General features: G+C 42.9%; 1 protein-coding gene and 1 long non-coding RNA gene across 2 annotated transcripts; both read right to left on the reverse strand.

Moving 5' to 3' along the window:
• Nucleotides 1-1,010: 1,010 nt before the first annotated feature.
• Nucleotides 1,011-4,287, reverse strand: LOC109198167 (leucine-rich repeat LGI family member 2-like). Its single transcript, XM_019353754.2, has 4 exons — nucleotides 4,282-4,287; nucleotides 4,009-4,178; nucleotides 3,688-3,852; nucleotides 1,011-2,565 (listed from the first exon to the last, which is right to left on the reverse strand). Exons 2-4 carry the CDS (start codon nucleotides 4,127-4,129, stop codon nucleotides 1,748-1,750), a joined length of 1,104 nt encoding a protein of 367 aa, XP_019209299.1. The 5' UTR covers nucleotides 4,130-4,178; nucleotides 4,282-4,287; the 3' UTR covers nucleotides 1,011-1,747.
• A 4-nt stretch (nucleotides 4,288-4,291) lies between these two features.
• On the reverse strand, nucleotides 4,292-9,853 carry LOC112844878 (uncharacterized). Its single transcript, XR_003217636.1, has 3 exons — nucleotides 9,780-9,853; nucleotides 4,415-4,486; nucleotides 4,292-4,324 (listed from the first exon to the last, which is right to left on the reverse strand). It is a non-coding gene; the product is annotated as an uncharacterized LOC112844878 (long non-coding RNA).
• Between the last annotated feature and the right edge of the window lie 716 nt (nucleotides 9,854-10,569).

Below are 10,569 nucleotides of genomic sequence, written 5' to 3' on the forward strand. Positions count from 1 at the left end.
GTCTGTCAAGCTAATCAAGTTTGCAGATGACACCACCGTTATTGGACTCATCTCGGATGGGGACGAGTCTGCCTACAGGTGGGAGGTTGAACGTCTGGTGTCCTGGTGCAGCCACAACAACCTGGTGCTGAATGCCCAGAAGACAGTGGAGATTATTGTGGACTTCAGGAAGCACACAGCCCCACTCCCCCCCATCATCCTGACTGACACCCTCATCACCTCTGTGGACTCATTCCGCTTACTGGGTACCACCATCACCCAGGACCTGAAGTGGGAGCCCACCATCACCTCCGTCATAAAGAAAGCCCAGCAGAGGATGTACTTCCTGAGGCAGCTGAAGAAATTCAACCTGCCAACACGGACGATGATGCAATTCTACACTGCAATCATCGAGTCCATCCTCACCTCCTCCATCACCGTGTGGTACGCTGGAGCCACTATCAAGGACAAGCAGAGACTGCAGCGTGTTGTGCGCTCTGCTGGTATGAGAAGGTGATTGGCTGCAGACTCCCATCTCTGCAGGACCTGTACACCTCAAGGACACTGGGGCGTGCAGCTCGGATCACAGCTGACCCTTCTCACCCTGGACACAGTCTGTTTGACCTGCTCCCCTCAGGCAGGAGGCTCCGGTCCATTCGCACCACAACCTCTCGCCACAAGAACAGTTTCTTCCCCTCTGCTGTTGGACTCATGAACAATAACCATATGACTGTTCCCACCACTAACACATGACCCTACACTGTGTTCACTGCATCATTCCATGTTTGGCACTGATCACCACCTGCACCCATGTATATATCTATCTGCTTAGCACTTTTAATTCTTTAATTCTTATTTTTATGTCTATTTAAGCGTTATATGACAGTATGTTTGCACTAAGTACCGCAGCAATTTCCTAATGTTGTAAACCTGCTCAACATTTGGCAATAAAACCCTTTCTGATTCTGATTCTTCTGATTCTGATTCTGATTATATTACAGCAGATGTAGAAGTTGTATCTAAACGGCGATTCTCCATTAATGAATTTGTATAAGGTCAAGTCCTGGATATTTTACTAACTGTAACAACAAACCACTGCTTCCTACTCTATGCATTATAATCTACAACATCTACAAAGACACCTTCCAACAAACGGCTACACTCTATGATCTCAGCTATGATAATTAAAGGTTTGTGCTTTCTAGACATTCCCTGTAATGGAAAGAGCAGAGGGGTGTGGTACTTCATCACGGCCAGAAGGAGGCACTGTGTAACCATCAAACAAAAGACCCCAGTGTTGACAAGGCAAGGTACTGTACGTTACCACAGGGTATGAGGATACAGGTAGGTGGCAAAATCATTCAATCCATCACCAGTCACCGCAAATCAGAATAAATTTGTTACGTTCATTCAGGTCCTGATGTATTTTTATAGCTGCATAAAACTACTGAGAGAAAGATATTAAACAATAAAAGATAAATCCAGATAGATTCAATTAAATGTCTCTTTTTTAACCCATCATGAACTTCAGTGGTATTTTTAAGAGAATAGAAGTAGTTATGAAAGGGTAGTACTTCAGAAAGTCTGAGGATCCATGATTGCAAGGCCATTCAGAAATAGTCACAATATATCTTGACCCAGCTCTAATTTGTGAGTGAAATCTATGAAGGTGTGGATATTTAACAGTTTATAAATTTTTCTTCCTTCTTGAATTTGTCTTTCAAGTGGAAGACATTTGATTTCAGACGCGACGATAAGGCACAGCCCCTCACAAGCTCAGGTCGATGATGATGTGCTCAAAGATCTGCGTGTTTCCCTTGAAGCTCGAGGAAAAAATAAAGTCCCTGCGGTCGGTAGATACCACGGTGAAAGAGCGTGGGGCTTGGATGTACACCTCCTTAAAGCGGTCAAAGATTTTGTTGTCCTCATCCCACAGGTAGATCTGTGAGAAGGTGTAGTCGCTTCCCAGAGCCAGATAGTAACGTTCCTTGAAAGAGAACGGCTGGAGAATCATGGAGCCTCGAGAGGGCAAAGCTTGGATCTCAGCAAACTGTTTGGTGCCCCAACGCAGAACTTTGGAATCACCGATATACCGCGTCATAGCCAGGTAGAGCTCCTCCTTGATCCGGAAGTGTTTCACAACCACTACATCCTCCATGTTGGGGATCTCACCCTGCAGGATGAACTTCTGGTTGCTCCGGCTCCACTGGTAGATCACTGGAACCTGTGAGCGGCTCGCTAGAATAAGGTGAGCTTTCCCATCCAAGTCCAGAAACTCTACATCCATGTCGCGGTACCACTCGTGCAGTGACTGGTACGAATAAAAGCCATTATCATTCCACTTGTAGAGGGTGGAGAGGCCAGCTTTTGAGCTGTCAGCAATCACAAAGAACCAATCAGAGCCAATCTGGAAGGCCTCAATATCATTGGGCTTAGAGATCTTGGACACTTCGATATCCTGGAACTTATTGAACCTGCTTTGGTCGTCATCAAACTTGTAAATGTGGGAACCACCAAACAGCTGAGCCACAATGACAAACACCTCATATTTGATGATGACAGATTTGCACCCCACAATGGACTGACCTAAAGGGCAGAGAAACACATCAATCGCGTGAGAATGAAACTGGGAGCATTCTGGGAGTGTTTGTTAGCCTAATGTGTGATTTAGACTTCCTAACTTACAGTGTCACTGGAAACTCCCTTTAACCCTTCACCCAACCTTCCACGTAACCTGACATGCACCTCCTGCCCACATAGCAAAATTGGTATGGCCCAGATCTGGCCAACACAATGTGCTTACACATGGCCCACATACCGCAAAGACTGAGGGCCCTTTGGTGGCCCAGATCAGGTTTGCCAGAGGAGGCCCAGACATGGGCCAGCACAAGGCCAGTTGCAGACACACTGGTGGTCTTGTGCTAGCCCATCTCTGGCACCAAAGGACCGTCATTCTTTGCAGTATGTGGGCCATGTGTAAGTTGTGTGCAGCCACGGGCCAGTCGCAGACACACAGCTGACCCTGTGCTGGCCCAGATGTCAGCCAAATGTGTACCTTAATCAAGCCATGTAATAACAACATGTGCCGGAACATAAATAGTGCAAAAGTAACATTACGAACCTCTGTTCAGACAGTGAATGAACTGATTCTTTTACAGCGCATTTTCTTTCCCAAAGTCATACCTGAATTTGAAACGTTGGCTACCATAGCAGTATAGTATATCAACATGGCACTTGGGTCTTCCAACTAAAATAGGAAAATAGGAACATAAATAGTGCCATCATTGCCAGACCTGGCCCACATCTGGTTGACATATACCCTGCCATGACACCAGTCAGTCAGAAGTGCCAGCTTGATGCCGGATCAGGGGAAGACCTGTTTTCTATGAACCTGGGCCACATGACCCAAACCACAATCGAGCAAGATATGGCATGCCATCACATAGACAGTGCCATCTATACCAGGCCTGGCCCATATCTGGATGGCATACGTCTTATCATGCCAGAAGTCAGCCAGCAGTGCCGGCTTGATACCAGATCTGGGCCAGACCTGCTTGCTATGTGGGTTAGAGATGTAACTACACGTTGGGTCGAAACAGCCTGCAAGGACTTAAATGGTTAGAAGGTTGCGCTGCAGGATCAAGAGGGGTTTCCAGTTATCTCGTAGGTTAGGACACATTTCCTGCAAAAGTCGAAATCAAAATTTACCTGTGATGTTATCATAAGTCCTGAAGTTCATTTCTATGTGGTCCCACTGGAAAATCATACAGCTCTCTGTGCTGGGAGCAGAAATGGCCACGTAGACATCATTCTTATAGGTGAATGTGTCAACAGACAACGATTCTGAGGCAACAGACTGATGAAAGATGAAATCTGTGGAAAGGAACATCGGGAAGTGTATTTTTCACAAACCAACAAAGCCACGTTAAATGAATAACCTCTACACAACTTAGAAAGACTGTGCTGAGTTCTCTCATCCTGATCTCAGCTGGACATGAGAGAAGGGCAGCTGGCTCAGGTGTTTCTCACCTGTGGAGACACACTCATTCTGCAGGCTGGTCATATCATTGAGGCGCTTGCCCTTCATGTCCTCTGGTCCAGCACACACAACATCCGACACTGTGGCATTGGTGTTCTTTAACCACGTCATAAGCCACTTGGCTCTGCAGTCACATTCAAAGGCATTGCCTCGCAGGTCCCTGCAGAAAGGGGATATTGTGTTTCATGGCTGAACTGGGAGAAAGACAGACTGCAAGAATTACTCAGTACGCTATTTGCCTATTTAACTATGTACAAACTTACAGCTCTATAAGGCAAGGCTTTAATGTTATTGTTTGCCAAAGACCTGGAAACAAATGCAGTTGATTATGAAAAAGAGACATCATTAAATCATGTATAACAGATAACAGTTGTATTTTCAGTCACTGGAACATACAAGTGAGTCAGGTCCCTGAGTCCTCTGAAGGCATATTTGGATGTAGTCTCTAGTTTGTTACTCTCAATGAATCTGTGGATCAACAAGAAGAAAAAGAAAAGTATATTTTTTGATCAATTTCAACATTTTGCCAGCTAGTAAACCAAATGGTAAATGGACTGGTTCTTGTACAGCACTTTTCTATTTTGCCTGAGCACTCGAAATCCTTGAAACCTGTCTAATTCAGATCAGGACCTGAAAGCACCAGCAGCCCAGATCAGCTGATCACAGCCTGTACACAAAGAAAATTTACTGAAGCTTTGAATAGAAATTGCGATTCTTAACCTCTTGTTGAGCCACTACAACCAATTTTAGAGTTCCCCCACCTGCTGAATCCCACTTTAACCCGTTCCTTACTCATTTTCTGTTTAGAGTCGCTCTCTACAATGTAGAGATATTTTAAAATCTTTCGTCTTTTTCTCTGCTCATGTTCTACCAAACTGATTCAAGCTGAGTATATTTATGAAAATTAAAATTTAGAGAAGTAAAGGTCATTTTCTTATGTATTAATGTTACTTTAATGATACATTAATATAGCACAAGGTTCAATTAGCTTTGCACAAAAATAGCTGGTAGAAAAATCCTCCAAAGAGCTACTTTTACTGTAGTGGTTTTGCCACTAATATCTGTACTTCTGATTAAGTACAGAATGTCTTTGCTTTTGCCATCTCACACTCTTTCATGTTTAAATCCATCTTTAATGGGACCACAGAGGAAATATTTGCTGGAGCACACCTCATGTCCCCCAGAATCCTTACTTTGTCCATGTGAATTTTAAACAATCAAATCTTGTGAAAATGGCCACAACTTGTATATTTAACACAGACATAATAGGGGAGACCGGGGATAGTTGTAACGTGGGTCAGTTGTAACACTTCCAATTTCTCCAATCAGGGCTAAGTTTCAAATGATGTGACTCATCCTGTGCATGCCCAATTCAGTTCTGCTATCACATGTGAAAAATCAGCACATTTTGTCAAACACAGACAATATAACACGAAAAAAAGTCATTTGTATGCCAAAAAGTAAGTTTTTCTACTTTATTTCAATTTCTAATAGCATTATCTGCTTTGCAGTCAAGTGAAGCGTGCGTCTGTCCTCTCAGTAAGTGAGTGAGACAGTAGACAGCGGTGAGGAGGGCTGTGCGAGTGCATCGCAAAAACACATAAATATGCCTGACACCTATAAACAAAGCAGCATCTGGCTGCAGTTTAAAGACCTTTTTGTCTCTGTCTTGGTCTTGGTCTTGTCTTGTCTTGGTCTCGATACCCTCTAATCTTGGTATTGTCTTGGTCTTGGTTTAGGCGGTCTTGACTAAAAGTCTACAACTTTATTACTTTCATTTTCTTCCAAAAGCAGTTTTTGAAACATCGTTGTGAACTGACTAATGCGTGAACATTGCTGTAGGTCCACAGGAAAACTGTTCCACAGTTTTACCTCACAAATGGTAAAACAAAAGGTTTTAACCCTTGTCCATGCTTTAAGAGTCTTCATCAATGTTCCCTCTAAGCTGCGCACGTGCGCAATTGCGCACTGCTGGCACGGTCTCTGCGCACAGAAAATCTGCGTTGCGCACAAAAAAAATCTAACCTGAATTGAAATTAAAATTAAAACTTTAAGAATTCTGTTTTGCAGTGTTAGTCAGTAAGTGACTGGCTGCTCCTGTATGGGATTAGAACGATGCCACCTTATCCTATAGTCCAGCCAATAATGCGATTCACATTCGTATACACGCAGCCAATCAACGTCGTTGACAGGCTATGACAGCGTCCTATGTGCCGACACCGGTGTTTTAGCTAGCAAAGCGGCGTGGCTGATGTGCAGTGAAGCCACATTAACACTAGAATTACTGAGCCTTTTTTCCCTGGTGCAAGTCCCTACTACTAGATTTACTGGCCTGCGCAGATTTGCGTAAATTCCCCCCGACCTTAACACCTCTTGGCACCCCGCTGAGATTTTCACAGGTCGTCAGCTCCATTGTTCTCCTGCTTTTGTTGTGCAAACACACCCTCCCCCAACCCCTAACAATGAGAGATTCAAGTTTTTCCTTCCCTGCAAGGCTGCTTTCCTTCCTTACCTGCCTGCATGCCTGTCCATAAACATATATACACAGAGTTGTACATATATTTATATATTTATATAGCCACACCTTATATAATATGCATAAAGTCTAGTTATACACACAGACACATCTATATCATATATATACACACACACACATATATATATATATATGTGTCTGTGTGTATAACTATGTATATATATATGTACATATATATATATATATATATATATATATATATATGTGTGTGTGTATATATGATATAGATGTGTCTGTGTGTATAACTATGTATATATATATGTACATATATATATATATATATATATATATATATATTGGCATTTGTTTACTCAGATCCAAGGCAGGCCAAACCTCTGTGTTACAACCTACATACAAAAGACAGACATTCACAATATATGGGTACACAAGTCTGTTTTATTTCAAAGTGTTTCAAACTTTACAGGGTTTGCAGACCCAGTGTCCATCATCCCTGCATTTGGCACAGGTGAATTTCTTACATGTTGCACAGGTAAATCTGCTGCGATTCCTGTTGCAGCTCTCTTGCACCTGGCACTGTGTTGTCTTTACAGTCCCTGGCACAGCAGCTGCAGCAGCCTGCCTCTGTGCTAAGATTTCCTTGTGCTGCATGAATTGGCAACGAAGTTGCTGAGCTAGAAGACGCAGAAACAATCTTCTTTTGCCTGTCCACCCTGTACATGCCTTGTACAAAATGTAGGCATTCACTGCCGCCAGGTCCAGCATATTGTAGAAAACCGCTACTGGCCACCTGCGTGTTGCTGATCTTACAGAATACATCCGTGCCATTTGGTCCAACACGTCTACACCACACTGTAAAAGCACTGAAGTGGAGAATACCTCTCGCTTTGCAGTATCTTTTGCAAGTTGAGGAAGTTCACGCCGGACTTTATTCACCGTGCCCAGTAACGTTGTTTTGCGCTGCAGCAGTCTGTGCGACAGTGACAGTGAAGTAAAGAAATTGTCCGTTGTGACATTTCTTCCATCATCCAAAAACGGCTCCATCAGTTTCATGACCACGTTCTCTGCCAGCCTCTCTCCCTTCTGACGACTGGGGTCCTTTCCCAAGTAAGGAGATGCACTGCAGACATATTTGGTGTCCAAATCCGTGGCCATCCAGAACTTGATCCCAAATTTGTCTGGCTTGGTTGCAATATACTGGGTGAATGGACAACAAACCTTGGTAGGGAACAGCTGTTCATCTATGGTCATGTGTTCCCCTGGAGTGAAACTCTTAGCACAGTTCTCGTTGAAGCGTGTCCAGATGTCGGAGATCGCTGCAAATTTGTCTGTTTTCACCCGTTCTGCCCGCGTGTCCCTGTCATCAAATCGAAGGTGTTGCATAATTGAAATGAATCTATCTCGGGGCATTGTCTCTTTGATTAGTGGCACCAGAAAACTTTCTGACCAGCAATCCACAATGGCACCAACAGGACACATGATTGCTCTTACAAACAGGATTGAAATGAATGCCATAAGTTCATGAACTTAAACCATAAAGTCTAGTTATACTTTATATATATATGTATATGTGCATGTGTGTGTATGTATATATATATACATACACACACACACACACACACACACGTAGATAGATAGATATGTGTGTGTGTGTGTGTGTGTGTTTACATACACCAATATTTTTGAATACACGTGTCCATATTTATGTTTCCAGATTGTTTGTATAGTGCACTTTCTATACTGTGCTCTGTCCACTTTTTTGCAATGACAATGCAGATTTTCCACTTGTGGGACAAATAAATGCAGATTTGCTGTGTGTGTGTGTGTGTGTGTGTGTGTGTGTGTGTGTGTGTGTGTTTGTGCAACATTGGCATTTGTTTACTTAGATCCAAGGCAGGCCAAACCTCTGTGTTACAACCTACATACAAAAGACAGACATTCACAATATATGGGTACACAAGTCTGTTTTATTTCAAAGTCTTTCAAACTTTGAAACGAACCTTGGTAGGGAACAGCTGTTCCCTACCAAGCATTTCTTGCAGCTGGCAACAACGGTCGTGCATTCAGTATAGTTGTGACTTCCGCAAAAAATGTGGTCAAAATCTCATGAGTAAGTTGAAGCATTTCTATCAGGCATTTCTGAAAGTTGTAACACAGAGGTTTGGCCTGCCTTGGATCTGAGTAACTCTGAGTGAGCAAATGCAAATGTGCCAGGCCTCAAGGACAATGGGTGGTTAGCACAACAAAAGCTGTAGGAGAAACAAGCTGACGACCTGTGAAAATCTCAGCAGGGGTGATTAACACCTCGGGACTTGCACCAGAAAATAAAAAAGCCAGTAATTCTAGGGGGTATTGGGTTTAGGGAAGTTACGCAAATTTGCGCAGGATAGTAAACCTAGTGTTAATGACAACGTGTACATTGGAGATGTGAGCAGGACAGACGGAACAATTGACGGAAAAAGTGTGGACTTTATACCAGTTTTTAAATTGTGTTGAGAGGCCACGTAAAACCAGAGTTATGATAAAAATATTTGCAATGTTTGGTTTTCTTCCTGAATACTATCGTTGTTTATATTTACTGCTGGAAGAAACGGTAAAAACGGCGTGTTATAAGGAAACCGCTCGAAAGCACTCTCTGCCTGTGAGCAAAAACAACACCAAAAAACCCCCCACCCTTTCCTATTGGTCGAAAAAAGTACCGTGTCGACCAATCAAAAAATGATATGGCAACGTGGCATCTAGTTGTTAAGAAACGGGGGGAAGTTTTAGGAGTGACGGCGGTGTTCTGAGATGTGAGAGATTTGAGACGTTTAGCGCAAATCTTGTGTAGTTAGTGTGTAGTGTAGTCAATAGTTTTGTTGGTGTGTCAGAACATTGAGGCGGCTGCTGAATGTTCCAGGTGTTACAGGAGTGATACATCTCCTGTTGTCAGGCCTGCAGGTATCAGAGAGAGATAAGATAAGATAAGACTTTATTGATCCCACGACAGGGAAATTTTTGCGTCACCTCAGCTCAGGTACAGATATCAGAAGGAAATACAAAAAAAATACAAATAAGTACAATCAATGAAAAAAGTAAGATAATACACTATATACAATGGTAGCATACACAGTATGTGATTATGGATATGGTTGGAAATATGGAAGACATAAACTATTTCGCTTGATATAGCTATTGTACCACTACTACTATTCCTATTTATAGACATGTACACACACACATGTACACACTAAATATACATATGTATACATATACATACATATATACCTGCACATGTCCATACACATGGAAGGTCCATTATGCATGAAGTGGTGACCGTGGATGTTCACAGTGTCCAGTGACTTATGACATTGTGATGGAGGAGTTATAGAGTCTAACTGCTGTTGGGATGAATGATCAGGCTGTTGTTCTCCTTTATCTCATAGCGGACAGAAATTATTTTTTGGAGTGGCACAAATAATTTGTGTGGCATCAGATTTGATGCAGAACAGCTGACTGTTCTGTAAATAGTTTGAAATGTTTATTTAAAAACGCCTTGGCTGCATTAAAAAAAATAAATAGCTGCAAAAAACTTTGTTGTTTGCCAAACTGAGTTACTTTTTTGAAGTAGTAACTATATAATTAATTGCCCAGCATTGGTCATTATATACTGTATTTTGCAGACAGAGAGTTACAGGACTCTCTCCCAGACCACAGACTCAGACTCATGGTTGTTCAGCAACAACAAAGCAACAGACTGTGGACTTTCCGGTAACTATTTGGAGCGTTTGAGTTGGACTTTCCGTATCCATTTGTGCTGGGTGAACACGAGGCAAGTTTGGTTACGTTAGCTAGCCGGAGCTAGGCTAACGCCACGGTCCTTGCCGAAGGAGATACCGCCTGAGCGGACAGAGGGAGTTTTGAGAGTCGTCTCGGGAGAGAGTCGTTGACGGAGGACGATGCGCTACTACCGAGGGAACCGGAGTTTCGTTGCTAGCTGCTGCGAGCGGAGACGGTTGCTACCGCAACGAGCGAGTCTTTCATCGGATGCGGCCAAGACTTCACGGATACACGGAGG

Source organism: Oreochromis niloticus, unplaced genomic scaffold (assembly GCF_001858045.2).
Source record: "Oreochromis niloticus isolate F11D_XX unplaced genomic scaffold, O_niloticus_UMD_NMBU tig00001891_pilon, whole genome shotgun sequence".
NCBI classification, from domain to species: Eukaryota; Metazoa; Chordata; class Actinopteri; order Cichliformes; family Cichlidae; genus Oreochromis; species Oreochromis niloticus.

What these genes read in the sequence shown, in the direction of transcription:
- LOC109198167 (XM_019353754.2), bottom strand. Translation starts at nt 4,129, where the DNA reads ATGACGTGGTTAAAGAACACCAATGCCACAGTGTCGGATGTTGTGTGT. An exon ending in GAATGAGTGTGTCTCCACAG is followed by an intron (nt 3,853 to 4,008) that starts GTGAGAAACACC and finishes TCCTTTCCACAG; the next exon opens with ATTTCATCTTTCATCAGTCT. An exon ending in GACTTATGATAACATCACAG is followed by an intron (nt 2,566 to 3,687) that starts GTAAATTTTGAT and finishes TCTGCCCTTTAG; the next exon opens with GTCAGTCCATTGTGGGGTGC.